At 44.8% G+C, this 23,827-nt stretch overlaps 2 protein-coding genes across 4 annotated transcripts in view; one reads left to right on the top strand and one right to left on the bottom strand.

Annotated features, from left to right (window-relative positions):
* The window catches only part of LOC139416186 (pellino E3 ubiquitin protein ligase family member 3), a 29,189-nt gene extending 23,396 nt beyond the window's left edge, over nt 1-5,793 (top strand). For all 3 annotated transcript variants that reach the window (XM_071164557.1, XM_071164556.1, XM_071164555.1), the window contains one exon: nt 4,997-5,793. In XM_071164557.1, coding sequence (XP_071020658.1) covers nt 4,997-5,599 — 603 coding nt within the window. In that variant the 3' untranslated portion in view covers nt 5,600-5,793. The remainder of the gene's footprint in view (nt 1-4,996) is intronic.
* Nucleotides 5,794-10,575: 4,782 nt separating this feature from the next.
* Nucleotides 10,576-22,868, bottom strand: LOC139416185 (ras-related protein Rab-1B). Its single transcript, XM_071164554.1, has 6 exons — nt 22,554-22,868; nt 21,135-21,207; nt 20,892-20,987; nt 20,128-20,223; nt 18,553-18,684; nt 10,576-11,991 (listed from the first exon to the last, which is right to left on the bottom strand). The coding sequence occupies exons 1-6, from the start codon at nt 22,565-22,567 to the stop codon at nt 11,797-11,799; spliced, it is 606 nt and encodes a 201-aa protein (XP_071020655.1). The 5' UTR covers nt 22,568-22,868; the 3' UTR covers nt 10,576-11,796.
* Nucleotides 22,869-23,827: the final 959 nt, after the last annotated feature.

Genomic DNA, 23,827 nt, shown 5'->3' with positions numbered 1-23,827 from the left:
AGAGTTACGCATGGAGTAAATAATAAACAAGCCAATAACACAATAAATGGGTCAATGACACAGTAGAAAAAAGAAAGTCAGTGTGTGCAAAAGGCATGAGGAGGTAGGCAATAAATAGGCCATAGGAGCGAATAATTACAATTTAGCAGATTAACACTGGAGTGATAAATGAGCAGATTATGATGTGCAAGTAGAGATACTGGTGTGCAAAAGAGCAGAAAAGTAAATAAAATAAAAACAATATGAGGATGAGGTAGGTAGACTGGGTGGGCTATTTACAGATGGACTATGTACAGCTGCAGTGATCGGTTAGCTGCTCAGATAGTTGATGTTTAAAGTTGGTGAGCGATTTTTGCAATTCGTTCCAGTCACTGGCAGCAGAGAACTGGAAGGAAAAGCGGCCAAATGAGGTGTTGGCTTTGGGGATGATCAGTGAGATATACCTACTGGAACGTGTGCTACGGGTGGGTGTTGTTATCGTGACCAGTGAACTGAGATAAGGCGGAGCTTTATCTAGCATAGACTTATAGATGACCTGGAGCCAGTGGGTCTGGCGATGAATATGTAGCGAGGGCCAGCCGACTAGAGCATACAGGATGCAGTGGTGGGTGGTATAAGGTGATTTGGTAACAAAACGGATGGCACTGTGATAGACTGCATCCAGTTTGGTGAGTAGAGTGTTGGAAGCTATTTTGTAGATGACATCGCCAATGTCGAGGATCGGTAGGATAGTCCATTTTATTAGGGTAAGTTTGGCGGCGCGAGTGAAGGAGACTTTGTTGCGAAATAGAAAGCCGATTCTAGATTTGATTTTTGATTGAAGATGTTTAATATGAGTCTGGAAAGAGAGTTCACAGTCTCGCCAGACACCTAGGTGTTTATAGTTGTCCACATATTCTAGGTCGGAACCGTCCAGGGTGGTGATGCTAGTCGGGCGGGCGGGTAGCGAATGGTTGAAAAGCATGCATTTGGTTTTACTAGCATTTAAGAGCAGTTGGAGGCCACGAGTGTTGTATGACACTGAAGCTTGTTTGGAGGTTAGTTAGCACAGTGTCCAAGGATGGGCCAGAAGTATACTGAATGGTGTCATCTGCGTAGAGGTGGATCAGGGAATCGCCCGCAGCAAGAGCGACATCATTGAGATATACAGAGAAAAGAGTCGGCCCGAAAATTTAACCCTGTGGTACCCCCATAGAGACTGCCAGAGGTCCGGACAACATGCCCTCCGATTTGACACACTGAACTCTGTCTGCAAAGTAGTTGGTGAACCAGGCGAGGCAGTCATTATAAAAACCAAGGGTATTGAGTCTGCCGATAAGAATACGGTGATTGACAATGTCGAAAGCCTTGGCCAGGTCGATGAAGACGGCTGCACAGTACTGTCTTTTATCGTTGGTGGTTATGATCACTCTTCATCTGATCACTCTTCATAACATTCTGGAGTAAATGCAAATTGCCATCATACAAACTGAGGCAGCAGACTTTGTGAAAATTAACATTTGTGTCATTCTCTGTGTCATCCTCAAAACTTTTGCCCACGACTGTATATGTGTGTGTGTGTGTGTGTGTATATATATATATATATATATATATATATAAAAACTATGAAATAACACATATGGAATCAAGTAGCCACCCTTTGCCTTGATGACAGCTTTGCACACTCTTAGCATTCTCTCAACCAGCTTCACCTGGAATGCTTTTCCAACAGTCTTGAAGGAGTTCCCACATATGCTGAGCACTTGTTGGCCGCTTTTGGCCCTTCACTCTGTGGTCCAACTTATCCCAAACCATCTCAATTGGGTTGAGGTCGGGGGATTGTGGAGGCCAGGTCACCTGATGCAGCACTCCATCACTCTCCTTCTTTGTCAAATAGCCCTTACACACCCTGGAGGTGTGTTGGGTCATTGTCCTGTTGAAAAACAAATGATCGTCCCACTAAGCGCAAACCAGATGGGATGGCGTATCGCTGCAGAATGCTGTGGTAGCCATGCTGGTTAAGTGTGACTTAAAAACTTAAATTCTATGTAAATCACAGACAGTGTTACCAGCAAAGCACCATCACACCTCCTCCTCCATGCTTCACGGTGGGAACAACACATGTGGAGATCATCTGTTCACCTACTCTGGTGGTTGAAATCAAGAATCTCAAATTTGGACTCATCAGACCCAACGACAGATTTCCACCGGTCTAATGTCCATTGCTCGTGTTTCTTGGCACAAGCAGGCATCTTCTTCTTATTGGTGTCCGTTAGTAGTGGTTTCTTTGCGGCAATTCGACCATGAAGGCCTGATTCACGCAGTCTCCTCTGAACAGTGTGTCTGTTACTTCAACTGTGAAGCATTTATTTAAGATTCAATCGGAGGCTGGTAACTAATGAACTTATCCTCTGCAGCAGATGTAACTCTGGGTCTTCCTTTCCCGTGGCTGTCCTCTTGAGAGCCAGTTTCATCATCGCGCTTGATGGTTTTTGCGACTGCACTCGAAGAAACATTCAAAGTTGTTCCGGATTGACTGACCTTCATGTCTTAATGTAATGATGGACTGTCGTTTCTCTTTGCCTATTTGAGCTGTTCTTGCCATAATATGGACTTGGTGTTTTACCAAATAGGGCTATCTTCTGTCTACCACCCCTACCTTGTCACAACACAACTGATTGGCTCCAATGCATTAAGAAGGAAAGATATTCCACAAATGAACTTTTAACAAGGCACACCTGTTAATTGAAATGCATTCCAGGTGACTACCTCAGGAAGCTGGTTGAGAGAATGCCAAGAGTGTGCAAAGTTGTCAACAATGCAAAGGGTAGCTACTTTGAAGAATCTCAAAAATAAAATCTATTTTGATTTGTTTAACACTTTTTTAGTTACTACATGATTCCATGTGTTATTTAATAGTTTTGATGTCTTCTCTACTTTTCTGCAATGTAGAAAATAGTCAAATAAAGAAAGACCCTTGAATGAGTACATGTGTCCCAACTTTTGACTGGTGTAATATATACAGTGCCTTGCGAAAGTATTCGGCCCCCTTGAACTTTGCGACCTTTTGCCACATTTCAGGCTTCAAACATAAAGATATAAAACTGTATTTTTTTGTGAAGAATCAACAACAAGTGGGACACAATCATGAAGTGGAACGACATTTATTGGATATTTCATTTTTTTTTAACAAATCAAAAACTGAAAATTGGGCGTGCAAAATTATTCAGCCCCCTTAAGTTAATACTTTGTAGCGCCACCTTTTGCTGCGATTACAGCTGTAAGTCGCTTGGGGTATGTCTCTATCAGTTTTGCACATCGAGAGACTGAATTTTTTTCCCATTCCTCCTTGCAAAACAGCTCGAGCTCAGTGAGGTTGGATGGAGAGCATTTGTGAACAGCAGTTTTCAGTTCTTTCCACAGATTCTCGATTGGATTCAGGTCTGGACTTTGACTTGGCCATTCTAACACCTGGATATGTTTATTTTTGAACCATTCCATTGTAGATTTTGCTTTATGTTTTGGATCATTGTCTTGTTGGAAGACAAATCTCCGTCCCAGTCTCAGGTCTTTTGCAGACTCCATTAGGTTTTCTTCCAGAATGGTCCTGTATTTGGCTCCATCCATCTTCCCATCAATTTTAACCATCTTCCCTGTCCCTGCTGAAGAAAAGCAGGCCCAAACCATGATGCTGCCACCACCATGTTTGACAGTGGGGATGGTGTGTTCATGGTGATGAGCTGTGTTGCTTTTACGCCAAACATAACGTTTTGCATTGTTGCCAAAAATATCAATTTTGGTTTCATCTGACCAGAGCACCTTCTTCCACATGTTTGGTGTGTCTCCCAGGTGGCTTGTGGCATACTTTAAACAACACTTTTTATGGATATCTTTAAGAAATGGCTTTCTTCTTGCCACTCTTCCATAAAGGCCAGATTTGTGCAATATACAACTGATTGTTGTCCTATGGACAGAGTCTCCCACCTCAGCTGTAGATCTCTGCAGTTCATCCAGGGTGATCATGGGCCTCTTGGCTGCATCTCTGATCAGTCTTCTCCTTGTATGAGCTGAAAGTTAAGAGGGACAGCCAGGTCTTGGTAGATTTGCAGTGGTCTGATACTCCTTCCATTTCAATATTATCGCTTGCACAGTGCTCTTTGGGATGTTTAAAGCTTGGGAAATCTTTTTGTATCCAAATCCGGCTTTAAACTTCTTCACAACAGTATCTCGGACCTGCCTGGTGTGTTCCTTGTTCTTCATGATGCTCTCTGCGCTTTTAACGGACCTCTGAGACTATCACAGTGCAGGTGCATTTATACGGAGACTTGATTACACACAGGTGGATTGTATTTATCATCATTAGTCATTTAGGTCAACATTGGATCATTCAGAGATCCTCACTGAACTTCTGGAGAGAGTTTGCTGCAGTGAAAGTAAAGGGGCTGAATAATTTTGCACGCCCAATTTTTCAGTTTTTGATTTGTAAAAAAAGTTTGAAATATCCAATAAATGTCGTTCCACTTCATGATTGTGTCCCACTTGTTGTTGATTCTTCACAAAAAAATACAGTTTTATATCTTTATGTTTGAAGCCTGAAATGTGGCAAAAGGTCGCAAAGTTCAAGGGGGCCGTATACTTTCGCAAGGCACTGTATATATATATATATATATATAAATGTGTGTGTGTGTGTGTGTGTGTGTGTGTGTTAAATTAAGGACTGCACAGTCAGGCTAAACATCTGATGAGCTTTAGAGTTTCCCAACTATGAGTTATGAATGATGTTTTGTGAATCAATCATTAAAGTTTGATTCGATTCTTGATAGTATGCGACAGGGTAGGATGATCACAGTGCCAGAAAGTAGTCGTAGGATAGGGAAACAAACAAAAAAATATTAGTCAAAGGCACAGAAAAAGGAAACAATGTATGCAAATAATTATGGTTTGACAGTTACAGTATTGTCTGTACCTGTTTACGAATCCTCCCCTTAATCCTCCTCCCCACCCCGTTTCCCTCCAGGTGGAGAACGAGTCCAACACCCTGCAGGACGGCTCTTTGATTGACCTGTGCGGTGCCACCCTCCTGTGGCGTACCCCGACGGGCCTGCGCCGCACCCCCACCCTCAAGCAGCTGGAGTCCCTCCGCCAGGAGCTGAATGCCGCCCGGCCCCAGTGCCCCGTGGGTTTTAACACCCTGGCCTTCCCCAGCCTGGCCCGGCGAGAGATTGTTGACAAGAAGCAGCCCTGGGTCTATGTCAACTGTGGTCACGTGCACGGCTACCACAACTGGGGCTACCGGAAAGACAAGGGCCACAACGTGGGCCCCGGGGGGACGGCTCCGGCGAGTACCGGGGAGAGGGAGTGCCCCATGTGCCGGCGCGTGGGCCCCTACGTGCCCCTGTGGCTTGGCTGCGAGGGCGGGCTGTACCTGGACGCTGGGCCACCGACGCACGCCTTCTGCCCCTGCGGCCACGTGTGCTCTGAAAAAACTGTGGCGGGCTGGAGCCAAATCCCGCTGCCGCACGGAACGCACGCCTTCCATGCCGCATGCCCCTTCTGCGGCACCTGGCTGACGGGCGAGCAGGGGCACATCAAACTCATCTTTCAGGGGCCCGTCGACTGAGGCCGGAGCTGAGTGGCTGAGATAGGGGGCAGGCTAGAGGGAAGGTGGACTGGGGAAATGTCTAAAAGGACTGTCTGTAAGGAAACGTGAAGGGACAAAAATAGCCAAGACTGTCGAAATGACGATGGCCTGAACCGAAGAAGAGAGGCAAACGTGATGGAAGTAGATGATGCATAAATGGCATGTGAGTTGTATTTGGGGAAGATGTAAATAAAAGGTGTTGAAATGAATACGTGACTGGTGTTTGGTGATCTTTGGAATACTGATTGTAGGTTTTTAAAAAAAGCGTTTCATCATTAGATGTGATTTCAATATTTGAAAATGTGAAATTCATGGTGAACTAGCTGTTGTTTCAGTTAATCCAGATGAATCAGATCTCATGATAAAACTATCCATTGTATCAGTGTGTTTACAGTTCTAAAACCATGGGTTTAAAGCACTTGATTCCCCATTGACGCCATGTTAGAGCTAGATCTGCAAACTGTTTCTATCCTGGTGATTGACTCCTTAGATCGGATTCATCTGAATTCCTACACCAGGTCACCAAAATCAGCTAATTGATGACGTGATTGCCATCCACTTGAGGAAACCTATCCAGTGAGGTTTGATTTTAACCTTCGCCAGGGTCCATCTCTCTCTTTGTCTCCCCTGAGGAGCGTCTGGTACCCAGCTCCCAGTCTGCAGCGCCGCCACCAACACCAAGGCTATAAATAACTCACTCAAGGTCACCAGCGCCCCACCACCACAGGGCCACGTCAGGAGAAGAGAGGGAGGAATGGAGGGAGGGGGCAGGGAGGACGAAGGACAATGGGTCAGTTTAGTAATGAGATTCCACATACTGTAGGTCAGGTCAATGAGCACATCACGCTCAAAATCAGTACAAATTGCACTAGAATTATTTTAAATAATGGCCTAATTCTAAGCTTGAAATGCTATACATTTAGACCAATGTCTGGGTGAAAATGATGCATTTGCCATATATCACACAACCATACAGTAGCGTCATTGAATTCAACATACAATATGAAGTTTTTTACACACATTCCTGCAATTCTCCACTGTAGTGACTTCTAGCTTTATCATTATGTGATGCAAATAGCGCTGGAAAGGGATTAGCTGGTATGTTTTTGCTGAGAGGGTCTTCTTACTGCAGACACTGTGCCGACTGCAGCAGTAGTCCTAAGAGGGATGTCTGCAGTACTTTATATTAGACTGACTAAAAGAGCCAGCATTTCCCTGCCCACAGCGCAAACACTCCTCCCCAGCAATATGTGAATTATTCCATTTGAAGCATCTCCATATTGAACGCATTCCTTCATACTCATGCGGTGTTAGAGCAGAGTACACCTTTAGATGAGAAGCTGCCTGGGTCTTCTTCAGTCTGACTGTTTATTTGAATATATATATATATATCAAGGACAAAGTAGAGATGACAGGCAGGCTGCGAGGCAGATACTGGATGTGTTCAGGGTACTGAGCGACCACATGCAGAGGAGACACACACTAGCTGACATGGACATGTATGTATTAACACGTACACATTCACACACCTAACACCACCGGTGCGCTGATAACAGAGTACATGTGGGAATTTTTTTTTAAAAAGGGACAGTTCACCAATGTTGACATTGATCTTTTTTTTTATTATTATTATTATTATATATATATATTTATAATATGTACAGAAGAAAAAAAACGCGATGAAAATCAGCAGAGAGACAGAGCACCAAAGTGGACAAGCGAAAAACAGAAAAGGAAAAAAAAAAAAGAGCAGACGACCAGGAGAGGACCTGCACGATGCTCGGTGTTAAAAAGACCAGCGCGTTGTTCCTTTATTAAGCCACGGAAGAGCAACAAAGTAGTGTGTGACAATGGAAAAACATTCTAGGGATTCTAGCAAGATTCTAGATATCTAGTTCCGTCATAATCACATTCACGAGCAAGCTCCAAACCAGAGCCCGCCCCTAACTCCACACCCCATGTGTTGTCCCACCCACATGTCCTAAACCCCAACCCATCCCTCTTATCTTTCGAACAGACCAGACGACACAATATTACCACAGTATATTTTCAATTCATATATTAAAATCAGTAGAATATGAAGACGTCGTGGAAGGAAAAAGCACATTCAGAACAAATCAAAAGGAGACTCACGCCGTTACGGCGTGAAATGTCCATTTTATGTCCATTTTAGCATGTCCGTGTGACCAAGTGTGCGTGTCTTGTTTGTGGAGTTTCAAACAATCGTTTAATTCGCAGAAGGGCTCATGTAAGATTTGAGGGAAAAGACAGAAAGCAAGCCTGTGTTCAGAGCAGGAATGTTACACACACAAACCCCCCCCCCCCCCCCTTACTACTGATCCCTCCCTTCCTACCAGTGACAGTCAGCTGATTACTACCAGATTCTCAAATTCATCACACCAAACTGCCTAAGCGTAAAATGAGCCAGCACAATCCAGTCCGGTTGAGTCTTGCATTGTGTCACGGGGTTTAGCTTAGTTTTCCCACCCTATTTGTAAGGGCTCTTCTAAAAATACAAGGGCTAAGGCTACTGTATCTACTACCCTACATATAAAAAGAGTCACAACTTATCTAAACCTGCTGTTCACACTTAATCAGATTCTGCATTCTGCCCTAACATTGCTCTTCTAGACATGAATGCCATAGACTGGTTTGGTAGCCATATGCTGCAGACAGCAAGAGCTCACTAACTCATCGCTATTAATTGGACATCGCAGTTTGTAGAGGCTGAAACCGCACTTTGCAATTGCATGGGGAATGCATAGCATACTCACTACCCGGAGCTCTGAGCCCGGAGGACAAGGCCGTGCCACCTTAAGTGCTGAGGAATTTCAAGTCTCTCTCGAAGACCAACCCGGGAACACCAGGAATGCTCCCAAAGTCCAAGCGAGATTCCGTTATCAATGATGAGTAGTTGGAACCGGGTCACAAAGAACATCGTTGGATTCGTTGAGTTTGAATAAATGGATTGGCTTTAAGAGGAGGTTGATGGGAGTTCATATCCGGTCTGCATGGCAAGACCAGTCAGTCCCTCTTAACCCCGAACGCTCAAGCACAGAGTCGAACACTTCAACCCAATGAACCAGAACCGCGACCATGCTCTAGGAACGTAACCATGATGACGTAACACGATCAAACCCAATGACCAAATAGCATGACCATAACATGCTTATATAGTTGTCGTAAAAGTAAGAACCTCTGTCTACACTTTACATAGCTATAAAGCTATACAGGTACAAGATTATAACTGTTACACACACACACACACAACTGGATGATTTCAGACTGTCAAGACCAAGACAAGGGAAAACCATAAAGACAAAAGGAATATCACTTTCCAGGTCTAGTCCGGGTTCTCAGCATGTCACCCTAATTCCCACCAAAGGCAGAGAATAGATCTTCCCAAAGTCCGATTGTAACCGTGCCTACTTCTACAGTCGTAAACGGTCCTGTAAAAGAAAAGGGTTGAAAACTGAGGTTGTAATAATCAACGAATGCCAATTGCCTTTGTTGCCTAGAACACAAACGCTTAGAGGCCTTGTTCACTCTACTGCAGCGCATTAAATTAAAAACCACCAGTGTTGGTTAAGGTCAGGGGTTGAAGGGTTTTCTCCACATCCCTGCAAGGACCCATAGTTCCATAGGAATGGCGCTGAAAAATAACACACTGCCATGAGAACCATGCGGACAGACTGGGAAGGGAACGGCGCAGGCGAGGATACTGTAGGAGGGGGAGATCAGGACAGCCGGAACCATTAACACACATTCTGACTCGCCGAACACTTAATGTCTTAGGCTATATAGAGGCTACAGGAACCAGCAGTTGACAATGAAGAACACTATTCGCGCAATGATCTAAAGAGAGCGCTTCTGAGGTAATGAGTTGACATGTGGTCATAGTACAGTATTGAGACTTCGGTCTGAGTAGGGACTCCACTTGAACATAATTAGCTAGGTCAGGACATCTTGGGCCATTTAAACCGTGACGCACTGGCTACGCTTCTTAACAACCACACTAACTGACATGAAACCGTGACAACCATAAAGGAAATGCACTGTGGGACACGTGACGACAGAGAGGGGGGGTGGAAACACGGTCTGAGAAGTCGGTCATGGCCAAGGCAAAGAGAACCTGTGGTGCGACTGTGACATGCTACACAAGTTAAGCATGCGGTCAGTATCTTTAAGAGACCAGTAAGGCACAGGAGGGAACAGTAGCTTTCATAGACAAACTCCCCCGACCCGGTCAAACTTAGCAACAACCAAAAAACATCCCAACCGACCCACCCACCCACCCAATAACGTAAGTTTGACAGCATTTCAAGCAAAAAGAAATATCAAATAAAATCATTGTAATAATACCTATGAAACAATATCAATAATAATCTATTAAGATGAACACAGAATGTAGGATATTGCCAATTTGTGGTGTCAGAGTAATGTGTATTAAATCGTTGTTGAATATCAGTTGCATTGCCCAAGCCCCTATCTACGCCCGCCCCTAACCTAGTACTACAGTATGTCATGCCCGTTATCTGTGTGTGTGTGTGTGTACTGTCTGTGTATGTTGAAGAACCACTTGGGTATATTTAAGCAACAAGGCCCGAGGGGTTGTGGTATATGGCCAATATACCACGGCGAGGGCTGTTCTTAGGCAAGACGCAACGCAGAGTCCCTGGACACAGCCCTTAGCCGTGGTATATTGGCCATGTCACAAACCTCAGAGGTGCCTCATTGCTATTATAAAACTGGATACCAACGTAATTAGAGCAGTAAAAAGAAATGTTTTGTCACACCCGTGGCAGACGGTCTGATTCTCCACAGCTGTCAGCAAATCAGCATTCAGGGCTGATTTATAATGTAATATATAGTGTCATGACGACTTAAAGACATACAAACATGACCTAAGCGTATCTCACGTATTTATGTGTTATTTTTTTATTCTCATTCTTCAATATGTGAAATCCTAACAGGAGTGATGTGGGCTAACTAACACCATATACTACAGAACTGAAAAGAAATGTCTTGCGCTCTCCCTTTCTCTCACTACATCCTCCATTCTGCATGTGGAGGGATGGAGGGAGAGGGAATGGAGTGATTCCAAGTTTGACCAAAAGCTCTCATGATCTGCATGGAGTGTCAAATCAACCTAAAGCACGCGGTCTATGAGAAGTCCCACCACTCCCAGATTACCCTCTTCACACAGACTGCAGTGTATGAGTCTCTCCCCCGTCTGCTGATGCCTTCATTCACTTCAGGCAGAAAAAGAGAACGATTAGAGGTGCTTGGGGGAAAGCACAACAAATGGGCATCCCCATCATTTAATAACATCGATGACTCACCACTGCCTCACTAGAATGTTAGTACGCTGGTAGTGGCACACAACTGTCTGCTTTCTGCTCCAATGCCAATTCAGTTTGTATAATGATTGGATAGTCATGAATACATGTGTTACTATTGCATTTGAGCCATAAAACGTGGACCAGACGGTGTCCGTGACTCAATCTATGCTGTAGACAGACTTAAGATGACTACAAGGCCCCCCAACATATAAAATAGGCCCAATAGACAGATGACTACTGTAGCACACTAAACTTAATTTTGCTATATGACTTTCACTGGGTTGCAATGAAAGACATAACCTGAAGGAAAGAGAGACCCATACCTGTGACTATCTCGAATGGGAGAATCACTCCGATCCACTTTCAATGTGTGTGTGTGTGTGTGTGTGTGTGTGAGCGATAAGCGCTCGCCAGAATCTAAAACCTAATCTTCTATCACCCAGTTCCCCTCTAAATCAATACCAATCTTTTCTCATATCTGTTTACCTTCCTGCCTCATCACTCAGCAAAAATGAAAGAAAAAAAAAAAATCCTCAAACCCCCCCTCACCCCTACCTACCTAACTATTTTTCCCCATTCGCTTTTTTAGGGGAGATAGTTTAAGTCAGTCCGCAGTTCTAGCCCTTCAACTCCTCCCCTCCATCCCTTTCTCTCAACCTCTCCCTGACCACCCATCCCTCACTTAACCCTGTTCCCATTGGTTCTCTGTAGGGTAAGACAAAGGTAGATGGAAGGGAGGCTGAGGGGTGAAGAGTGGAGGGAGAGGTGGAGGAGGTGAAGCCCCGGGCAGAGAGGGACGGGAGGAGGTGGTGAGCATCCAGAACCGGGTCCGGTTTAACAGCATCCCCCGCCAGACTGCCTAACCGGGGTGCTGTCTATCTTCAGGTTGGGCTTGTCCCCGCCGGCCGTGGCCCCGGGTCCCATCCTCTTCTTAATCTCAGCAGCCATGGTCATGAAGGCCTGCTCCACGTTGGTGGCGTTCTTGGCACTGGTCTCCAGGAATGGGATGGCCAGGGAGTCGGCAAACTCCTGCAGGCGGCAGACAGGAAGAGAATAGATAGGGGTTAAACATAAATATAAAAACATACAAGGTAATGCCCAGCTGTTGTAGCAATTACCATGTGGAAAATAATAATAATTTCTAAAAAACAGTATTATGTCCATTAAATATAAAGCAATATGATACTGCAGGGAGGGACAGAAAGGATTAAAAAAAACATGTAGGTATTGTGTGAAGTGTCTCAATGTGAACAGTACGTTCTGTCATTTTGTAAGAGTTAAAAATGCATTCAATGAAAATTGTAAATAAAGTTAAAGATCCAATATTACGCTATTGATCACCTCAGGAGCCAACTCGATTTTGTATTCCCACATTGATGAGGAAATAGCTTTCTAGAGAAATCGACTGCTCAAAACAACAAAATGAACTGTTTTGTGTAGTGCCTGAAATGTAGTATGTTTTGTGAAGTGCCCAGAACCTTTTGATGGATGAATAATTTCAAAATTGCAGGCTGTACGTCTGATATGAGTTTCCATAACTTACAAGCTAGGTAGTATGCCTTAGGGATATGGTTTCGCTATTACTTTACTGAAAACTGTGTGCGCCCAAACCATTCAAAAGATATGATACATTTGACCGGAGATAATATCTTCTTTGCTTGAGGCGTCACCACAGACCCGGGTTCGATCCCAGACGGTGTCACAACCGGCCTTGACTGGGAGTCCCAGAGGGCGGCGCACAATTGGCTCAGCATCATTCGGGCTTCCACGTCAAGCAGGAGGGTGTTAAGCGCGGTTTGGCGGGTCATGTTTCGGAGGACGCATGACACGACCGAGCCCGTTGGTGAGTTGCAGCGATGAGACAAGATCGTAATTGGATCGCAATTGGATATCACGATATTGGGGAGAAAAATATTATATAATAAAATAGCGGACTGCGAGAAGCCTATTTGTTTGATACACCATATATACACAAAAGTATGTGGACACCTTCAAATTAGTGGATTAGGCTATTTCAGCCACATGTTCAAAATGTAGTACACAGTCATGCAATCTCCATAGACAAACATTGACAGTAGAATGGCCTTACTGAAGAGCTGTGACTTTCACGTGGCACTGTCATAGGATGCCACCTTTCCAACAAGTCAGTTTGTCAAATTTCTGCCCTGCTAGAGCTGCTCCAGTCAACTGTAAGTGCTGTTATTGTGAAGTGGAAATGCCGAAGAGCAACAACGGCTCAGCCGCGAAGTGGTAAGCCAAACAAGCTCACAGAACGGGAACACTGAGTGCTGAAGAACGTAGTATGTAAAAATCGTCTGTCCTCGGTTGCAACACTCACTACCGAGTTCCAAACTGCCTCTGGAAGCAACGTTAACACAAGAACCGGTCGTCGGGAGCTTCATGAAATGGGTCTCCATGGCCGAAAAGCCCCACACAAGCCTAAGATCACCATGCGCGGTGCCAAGTGTCGGCTGGAGTAGTGTAAAGGTCGCCGCCATTGGACCCTGGAGCAGTGGAAACATTCTTTGGAGTGACAAATCACGCTTCACCATCTGGCAGTCCGACGGGCAAGTCTGGGTTTGGCGGACTACCTGCCCGAATGCATAGCGCCAAATGTAAAGTTTGGTGGAGGAAGAATAATGGAGCTGTGTTTCATGGTTCGGGCTAGACCCCTTAGTTCCACTCAAGGGAAATCTTAACGCTACAGCATTCAATTGCATTCTAGACGATTCTGTGCTTCCAACTTTGTGGCAACAATTTGGGGAAGGCCCTTTCCTGTTTCAGCACGACAATGCCCCCATGCAGAAAGCGAGGTCCATACTGAAATTAGATCAGTGTGGAATAACTTTCCTGGCCTGCACAGAGCCCTGGCCTTAACACCATCGAACACCTTTGGGATGAATTGGAAAGCCTACTACGAGCCAGGCCTAATCGCACAAGTCCCCACAGCAATGTTCCAACATCTAGTGGAAAACCTGTTATAGCAGCAAAGGGGGGGGGGGCAAATCCACATTAATGCCCCTGATTTTGGAATGAAATGTTCGACAAACAAGTGTCCACATACTTTTGTATCCAGGTAGTGTAACAAACGAGCTTGTTCAGTCATGTTACCATATTAGCTAACAATCTGGTAACTGGACAGGCACACGTTTGTTTTAAGATGGCACAAAGAGATTGTGAACCCAAAAGTATCCCTTTTAGACTAATAAAATAAACAAACATGATTTGGGTAGGGTGTAGCCCTGGAAAGACTTAGGCTATGCCATGTTGTCTTCAGGAGATTTTCTGTTGAATTGATTTCCTTCACATTAGCTGATGTAAGTCAATGGAACATCTATTCCTTATGATGGGATATCCTATTATAGGATAATTAGTGTGCTTATCAGCAAGAACGGTACTGTTATCCCTCATACTTTTTAGTATGTCACTTCTTCACAGTTTTGCTGGTGTAGCTACTTCTTTGATATCTATTATGCTTACTTGCACCTCCGAAAATAAATATGACAAGAAGCTATGCATTTTTTAGCCATTCGTGTAGGTAAGTTGCGTCACGGACATGTTGACTTCCGGCGCCGACAGAGATGGCCGCCTCGCTTCGCGTTCCTAGGAAACTATGCAGTTTTTTGTTTTTTTACGTGTTATTTCTTACATTAGTACCCCAGGTCATCTTAGGTTTCATTACATACAGTCGAGAAGAACTACTGAATATAAGATCAGCGTCAACTCACCATCAGTACGACCAAGAATATGTTTTTCGCGAAGCGGATCCTGTGTTCTGCCTTACAAACAGGACAACGGAGTGGATCCCATGCAGCGACCCAAAAAAACGACTCCGAAAAAGAGGGAAACGAGACGGTCTTCTGGTCAGACTCCGGAGACGGGCACACCGTGCACCACTCCCTAGCATTCTTCTTGCCAATGTCCAGTCTCTTGACAACAAGGTTGATGAAATCCGAGCAAGGGTAGCATTCCAGAGGGACATCAGAGACTGTAACGTTCTTTGCTTCACGGAAACATGGCTCACTGGAGAGACGCTATCCGAGGCGGTGCAGCCAACGGGTTTCTCCACGCATCGCGCCGACAGAAACAAACATCTTTCTGGTAAGAAGAGGGGCGGGGGCGTATGCCTTATGGCTAACGTGACATGGTGTGATGAAAGAAACATACAGGAACTCAAATCCTTCTGTTCACCTGATTTAGAATTCCTCACAATCAAATGTAGACCGCATTATCTACCAAGAGAATTCTCTTCGATTATAATCACAGCCGTATATATCCCCCCCAAGCAGACACATCGATGGCTCTGAACGAACTTTATTTAACTCTTTGCAAACTGGAAACCATTTATCCGGAGGCTGCATTCATTGTAGCTGGGGATTTTAACAAGGCTAATCTGAAAACAAGACTCCCTAAATTTTATCAGCATATCAATTGCGCAACCAGGGGTGGAAAGACCTTGGATCATTGTTACTCTAACTTCCGCAACGCATATAAGGCCCTGCCCCGCCCCCCTTTCGGAAAAGCTGACCACGACTCCATTTTGTTGATCCCTGCCTACAGACAGAAACTAAAACAAGAGGCTCCCACGCTGAGGTCTGTCCAACGCTGGTCCGACCAAGCTGACTCCACACTCCAAGACTGCTTCCATCACGTGGACTGGGATATGTTTCGTATTGCGTCAGATAACAATATTGACGAATACGCTGATTCGGTGTGCGAGTTCATTAGAACGTGCGTTGAAGATGTCGTTCCCATAGCAACGATTAAAACATTCCCTAACCAGAAACCGTGGATTGATGGCAGCATTCGCGTGAAACTGAAAGCGCGAACCACTGCTTTTAATCAGGGCAAGGTGTCTGGTAACATGACTGAATACAAACAGTTCAGCTATTCCCTCCGCAAGGCTCTCAAACAAGCTAAGCGTCAGTACAGAGACAAAGTAGAATCTCAATTCAACGGCTCAGACACAAGAGGCATGTGGCAGGGTCTACAGTCAATCACGGACTACAGGAAGAAATCCAGCCCAGTCACGGACCAGGATGTCTTGCTCCCAGGCAGACTAAATAACTTTTTTGCCCGCTTTGAGGACAATACAGTGCCACTGACACGGCCTGCAACGAAAACATGCGGTCTCTCCTTCACTGCAGCCGAGGTGAGTAAGACATTTAAACGTGTTAACCCTCGCAAGGCTGCAGGCCCAGACGGCATCCCCAGCCGCGCCCTCAGAGCATGCGCAGACCAGCTGGCCGGTGTGTTTACGGACATATTCAATCAATCCCTATACCAGTCTGCTGTTCCCACATGCTTCAAGAGGGCCACCATTGTTCCTGTTCCCAAGAAAGCTAAGGTAACTGAGCTAAACGACTACCGCCCCGTAGCACTCACTTCCGTCATCATGAAGTGCTTTGAGAGACTAGTCAAGGACCATATCACCTCCACCCTACCTGACACCCTAGACCCACTCCAATTTGCTTACCGCCCAAATAGGTCCACAGACGATGCAATCTCAACCACACTGCACACTGCCCTAACCCATCTGGACAAGAGGAATACCTATGTGAGAATGCTGTTCATTGACTACAGCTCGGCATTCAACACCATAGTACCCTCCAAGCTCGTCATCAAGCTCGAGACCCTGGGTCTCGACCCCGCCCTGTGCAACTGGGTACTGGACTTCCTGACGGGCCGCCCCCAGGTGGTGAGGGTAGGCAACAACATCTCCTCCCCGCTGATCCTCAACACTGGGGCCCCACAAGGGTGCGTTCTGAGCCCTCTCCTGTACTCCCTGTTCACCCACGACTGCGTGGCCACGCACGCCTCCAACTCAATCATCAAGTTTGCGGACGACACAACAGTGGTAGGCTTGATTACCAACAACGACGAGACGGCCTACAGGGAGGTGAGGGCCCTCAGAGTGTGGTGTCAGGAAAATAACCTCACACTCAACGTCAACAAAACTAAGGAGATGATTGTGGACTTCAGGAAACAGCAGAGGGAACACCCCCCTATCCACATCGATGGAACAGTAGTGGAGAGGGTAGCAAGTTTTAAGTTCCTCGGCATACACATCACAGACAAACTGAATTGGTCCACTCACACAGACAGCATTGTGAAGAAGGCGCAGCAGCGCCTCTTCAACCTCAGGAGGCTGAAGAAATTCAGCTTGTCACCAAAAGCACTCACAAACTTCTACAGATGCACAATCGAGAGCATCCTGGCGGGCTGTATCACCGCCTGGTACGGCAACTGCTCCGCCCTCAACCGTAAGGCTCTCCAGAGGGTAGTGAGGTCTGCACAACGCATCACCGGGGGCAAACTACCTGCCCTCCAGGACACCTACACCACCCGATGTTACAGGAAGGCCATAAAGATCATCAAGGACATCAACCACCCGAGCCACTGCCTGTTCACCCCGCTATCATCCAGAAGGCGAGGTCAGTACAGGTGCATCAAAGCTGGGACCGAGAGACTGAAAAACAGCTTCTATCTCAAGGCCATCAGACTGTTAAACAGCCACCACTAACATTGAGTGGCTGCTGCCAACACACTGACACAACTCCAGCCACTTTAATAATGGGAATTGATGGGAAATGATGTAAATATATCACTAGCCACTTTAAACAATGCTACCTTATATAATGTTACTTACCCTACATTATTCATCTCATATGCATACGTATATACTGTACTCTATATCATCGACTGTATCCTTATGTAATACATGTATCACTAGCCACTTTAACTATGCCACTTTGTTTACATACTCATCTCATATGTATATACTGTACTCGATACCATCTACTGTATCTTGCCTATGCTGCTCTGTACCATCACTCATTCATATATCCTTATGTACATATTCTTTATCCCCTTACACTGTGTATAAGACAGTAGTTTTGGAATTGTTAGTTAGATTACTTGTTGGTTATTACTGCATTGTCGGAACTAGAAGCACAAGCATTTCGCTACACTCGCATTAACATCTGCTAACCATGTGTATGTGACAAATACAATTAGATTTGATTTGATTGTATGTCATAAAAAGGAGAATAGGCTATACTGAAATGTCCCTTGCCTCAATTATTCTGTCATTTTAGTCGTGTGCACAAGCTGCTATGCAGAAATGGTAAGGGGACTCTCAAAAGCTCGTAAAAGTAAAATATCTTGCCTATATACAGTAAGGTGACACATTTTGACTCAACATGTCAGCCTCAACCACCTTTAGATGTTTGTTGAAAGTGAGGCGACTTGAAGTAATTCATTGTTATAGGTTGAATATTTTAAAATCCCTTCCACTTGGGAAACAGGCCTCCCTGCAGGACTAACTTCAAGCCCTATTTTAAAGGGATTGTTCACCCACATTATTATTTTAAAATGTGTGGGTTTTTTTTTTCCCCCAACACAATTCTGAGTAGATCTAATCTCTTAATGTTCATCCCAAAGTGCACCTGATGGATGCATTCATGCAGCAGTTGAAATTACATTTTTCTTCCGGGGGATGCCCCCAGAACCCTCTATTAGGGTTCCCCCTCTGGCTTTGGGGTAAGCCGCCAATGTCCTCAAATCATAGAAATGCCCCTGTAGCCATACCTTGGCTGTTGTGTAGTCCACCACTTTCTTGGTGGTGAGGTCACACTTGTTCCCCACCAACAGCTTGTTGACGTTCTCGCTCGCGTAGCGGTCGATCTCCTGCAGCCACTGCTTCACGTTGTTGTAGGACTCCTACAGCACACAGGACAGAATGAGATTAGTCACACAGTGCATGGCTGCCTATCCTACAGGCAGGTGAGAAACAGTGGACATTTTTTTGTGATTTTTACCCTTAAGAGTCTAAGCCCTGTCTAGGCCGGGGGAGGGAGGGGTTCTACTAAGCTATATGGAATTGTTTTAAGAAGGTCATACCAATGATCATTTTTTTTTTTTTGAATTTTACCCCTTTTTCTCCCCAATTTCGTAGTATCCAATTGTTGTAGTAGCTACTATCTTGTCTCATCGCTACAACTCCCGTACGGGCTCGGGAGAGACGAAGGTTGAAAGTCATGCGTCCTCCGATACACAACCAACCAAGCCGCTGCTTCTTTAACACAGCGCACATCCAACCCGGAAGCCAGCCGCACCAATGCGCCGGAGGAAACACTGTGCACCTGGCCACCTTGGCTAGCGTACACTGCGCCCAGCCCGCCACAGGAGTCGCTGGTGCGCGATGAGACAAGGACACCCCTACCGACCAAGCCCTCCCTAACCCGGGCGACGCTAGGCCAATTGTGCGTCGCCCCACGGACCCAATGATCATTTTTTGATTTTATTTTGAAATGTAAGACCTCTTGAAGTGTCAAAAAAAATGTAATAAATTGTATTTGTCCTTACTGCTATTAGCCCATACAAATGCATTGAATAACAGATTCACTACATGGAACAACAGACAGTCCCCCAAAAAAGGAACTTAGTTCTGAAGTGTCTGTTTTATATCTGAGACATATTAAAAAAAAAAGATCAGGAAACATTTTATATACATTTTTTTTGTCATTTATTTAACCCCTTGTTTTTGGCACTAAATAGTTTCCATATATACTTCCATTCATTTTTCAACTGGTACAGGGAGACATTCAAACAAGTCTTGTAAAGGCCTGTGGGCGAAACCGTTCGGACGATACAGTTGACTTTGTAAGAATGACTGATTTTCGGGACCTCTCGTGGTCTGACAAACACCGCTCTAGCTCTGTGTCACCTTTCACCGCGGATGCGGAAGTGCGACATCGGCGGATGCGGTGGATTGAGAGGCATCCAATGCTAGCTTAAACTGAAAGATTTTTATGGGGATTTCTTATTTTATTAGGCCAATTAGACATTTTAGAAAGTCAAAAGAACTTGGGAAGTACAATATTTGACTACAAAAATACACAGACTATTAAGCTTAGTTCTAAGCATTGATCCCCCTCGAACTAATAACCCACCTGATCTGTGACATCGGCGGATGCGGTGGATTGAGAGGCATCCAATGCTAGCTTAAACTGAAAGATTTTTATGGGGATTTCTTATTTTATTAGGCCAATTAGACATTTTAGAAAGTCAAAAGAACTTGGGAAGTACAATATTTGACTACAAAAATACACAGACTATTAAGCTTAGTTCTAAGCATTGATCCCCCTCGAACTAATAACCCACCTGATCTGTGACATCATAGACCACGATGATGCCGTGGGCGCCCCTGTAGTAACTGGAGGTGATGGTGCGGAACCTCTCCTGACCAGCAGTGTCCCACTGGAAGAGAGGGAGTGGAGAAATACAAAAGAGAGCGGGAGGGGAGAGATAGTCGTTTAATGCAAACCAACAAAACATGCTAATTTAAATAACTAAACACACACACACACACCTGTCATCACCCAAGTTCCATTCATTCCTGTCTTGAAAACACTTGGAATAGCACTAGTTAGGCATCTATGGACATTAGAATACCACACTAACATCTATAGTTCGACTCCTTGCATCAAAAGAGCCATGGTGGGAACAGAACTGGATCCCAGGCCTGTTGTATAGCTTTAGGGCGAGGTGTTAAACTACACACATAACTAGGTTACTGAACCGTTTCTCAAATCTAATCAAGCCTTTATAACATCAGGAGTTGGCGGGGCCGCTCCTCCTGTTTTACCAGATGTATTTGTTTGGAATGGTACAGCCTTTTCTCCTACCAAAACAGTATCCGATTACATCCTATTAGACTATAATAGTTCACACAATCACGCGAGCGGTGCAAAATAGATCACACAGCTGTGAGCGGTGCAAAACCCTCAAATGTTCATCATAACAGCAATAGCTGGGGCTAGGCTTCCTAATTAAAACGAAGCGTTCCCAACAGCCACCCCTTATTTGTAATTGGTGGTGTGGGTGTGGGTAGCGGCACGTTGCAGTGTTGATCGTGTCAGACTCACAATCTGCAGTTTGATGGTCTTGCCGTCCAGCTCGATGGTGCGGATCTTGAAGTCTACGCCGATGGTGCTGATGTAGCTCTCCGTGTAGGTGTCATCCTGAAGAAGAGGAAGGAGTTACAGACGGCAGAAGAGAGAGAAAGAACAGTCAAGACAGATTCTGGAAGCTGCATTTTGACAAAAGGCACCGACACAACACTTACTAAATAACTGTGTACAGTCATAGCATACGGTAACGATACTTACAGCAAACCGGAGCAGAAGACAGGACTTTCCCACACCGGAGTCACCAATAAGGAGGAGCTTGAACAGGTAGTCACTGAAATTAAAGCATCCAGCATTAGACCAAAGACTAGACATACTAAACAGTGTTGCTACTTAACTCCAGTCATAAGCCCTACTGATTTTATGTTGTGTCAGTTTCTTCCACTTCGGACAGAATTCTAGGCTAAGGCCCAATAGAGAGGAAGAGAGGAAGTGTGGGGAAATACACTCCTGAGAAACACTCCTGAGGCAACCAACCGATTGACCAATATCAAGTTGTGTTCAAGCAACTACTTCTAAATAGGACATTTAGCAGGGCCACAGCCGGTACACGGTGAACTCATTCACCAATACGGAACTCTCAGAAATGTTTGTGAGTAAGTAAATAGTATGCTGTAGTACTTTCACATCAACTCTCTCAGCAAAACAAGGTCACATGCATTTGACACACTTCCACTGCACAGAAGTGGCGCAATGACAGAGCTATTCTTGTGTCTACTGAAATTGAGATGTGGCATGTTTTTCTGCCAAAGAACGTCCAATGCTATGGAAACTAACACAGGCTGCATGTATGTGGCAATCTCTTCCCCAAACGCAGCCTTTGATGTGATGTGGCGATGTCTCCCACATTCACGAATATAGGTAACGTTAACGTTATTCACAGAGGCTTCTACAACAAATCACCTATGCTTTCTGGGTCGGCGTCCATAAGCTTTCTATGTACCGAGACCGCATATGCTGGCTAAATTGCTATCACCCGGCACATAGCCAATCTATTCGTAAAGTTAGCAAGTAGAAACCTATGTTTTGGCCCTAACATAACGTTAGTTAGCTAGCTAACGTTACACACCAACGTTAGAGACAAAGGAGAGAGCGCCATCACAGAACGGAGGGTGTGTGTTTGTTAATGACAAAGCGATTTCAAAGCAAGCATTGGTGTTTGTTAGCTATATCTCCAAAGGCAGCAAGACAGCTTTGCTACTGTAAGTTAGTGGGCCGGTATGACGTTTCAGCACCACGTCCTATTCCTCCGGTCGCTACCGCACAGAGCAGGGGATCTGTGCGCGTGTTCTCATTTCAGGGCCACACACACACACACAAGTGACAGATGTTTGAGGGACTAACTAGCTATGTCCATTGACAACAATTACATTCTAGCTAGCTATTTGTATGTAAAAACGTATGCTAGCTAGCCATCTATCGTTAGCCGACAATGTGGCACGAACAAGCGATCAGCTGACGTTGGCTGAATATTAGTTAAATAACGCTCGACTCACATTTATGGAATTGCCCTAATACAATAAAACTACAATAACGTGTTCGATCTATGCATATAAGATTACAAAAGGAAAGGGAGTGTAAAATATACGAGTGGTTGTGTTGGCGGTAGAGTCTACTCACTATTCTGGATTCATGATTTGACTGGCGTTCGGGATATGTTTCTATCGGCGATTTCACTGTTCCTTCCTCCTCTCTCTCACTCCGCTTTCACAGGCAAATATGGATTGTCGGTCTCAATATCCAAGGCACTTGGATGTCTTTCACCGTATTTTCTAACTCCCCTTGTCCTTCTTGGCTGTCTAATCGTTACGAGGCTATATAACGTTTACAGACATTCCTATTTTCGTCTGATTTGACAGGTTTATTTTCTTCTTTTCTTTCTTTCTGTGTCCGCTCTTCGCTCAAAGTACAAGATGGCTGCGCAGGTGCGGCAGTGACATCAAATGACGTGGCACTACGGTCAAATCTAGAATGTGTCTGAATGCTGGAAGTTGTAGTTCAAAGTCTGCCTAGACATGGGGTACTTTGTATTTATTTAACCTTTATTTAACAAGGCAAGTCAGTTAAGAACAAATTATTATTTACAATGACTGCCTACCAAAAGGCTGGGGGGCTGGGATTAAACATTTAAAATAAATTAAGTAAAAATAGTGTACAACATTGTCACATGCGCCGAAAACAACATGTAATCAGTGTTAAGAAACTATTTACTAAATAAACTGACGTAAACAATAAGGGAAAAAAGAAAAGAAGAAGAAAAAACTAAAATGTAAAATAATTAAAGAGCAACAATAAAATAACAGTAACGAGGCTATATACAGGTGGTACCGGTACAGAGTCAAAGTGCGGGGGCACCGGTTAGTCGAGGTAATTGAGGTAATATGTAGTAAACAGAGAGTAGCAGCAACGTAAACATGGGGGAGGCCTTGCAAATAGTCTGGGTAGCCATTTTGTTAGCTGTTCAGGAGTCTTATGGCTTGGGGGTAGAAGCTGTTAAGAAGAGTTGGTGCTCCAGTACCTCTTGCCGTGGAGGTAGCAGAAAGAACAGTCTGTGACTAGGGTGGTTGGAGTCTGGCAATTTTTATGCATCCTCTGACACCGCCTGGTATAGTGGTCCTGGAGGGCAGGAAACTTGGCCCCAGTGATGTACTGGGGTTGTACGCACTACCCTCTGTAGTGCCATCCAGTTGGAGGCCGAACAGTTGCCACACCAGGCAGTGATGCAACCAGTTGGTTGCTCTCGATGGTGCAACTGTAGAACTTTTTGAGGATGTGAGGACCCATGCCAAATCTTGTCAGGAATAAGCATTGTAGTGCCCTCTTCACGACTGTCTTGATGTGTTTGGACCATGATAGCTCGTTGGTGATGTGGGTACCAAGGAACTTGAAGTTCT

Source organism: Oncorhynchus clarkii, chromosome 9, assembly GCF_045791955.1.
Source record: "Oncorhynchus clarkii lewisi isolate Uvic-CL-2024 chromosome 9, UVic_Ocla_1.0, whole genome shotgun sequence".
Taxonomy (NCBI): Eukaryota; Metazoa; Chordata; class Actinopteri; order Salmoniformes; family Salmonidae; genus Oncorhynchus; species Oncorhynchus clarkii.
Note: the sequence above shows the minus strand (reverse complement) of the source record. Positions and strands in the feature narration are given on the sequence as shown.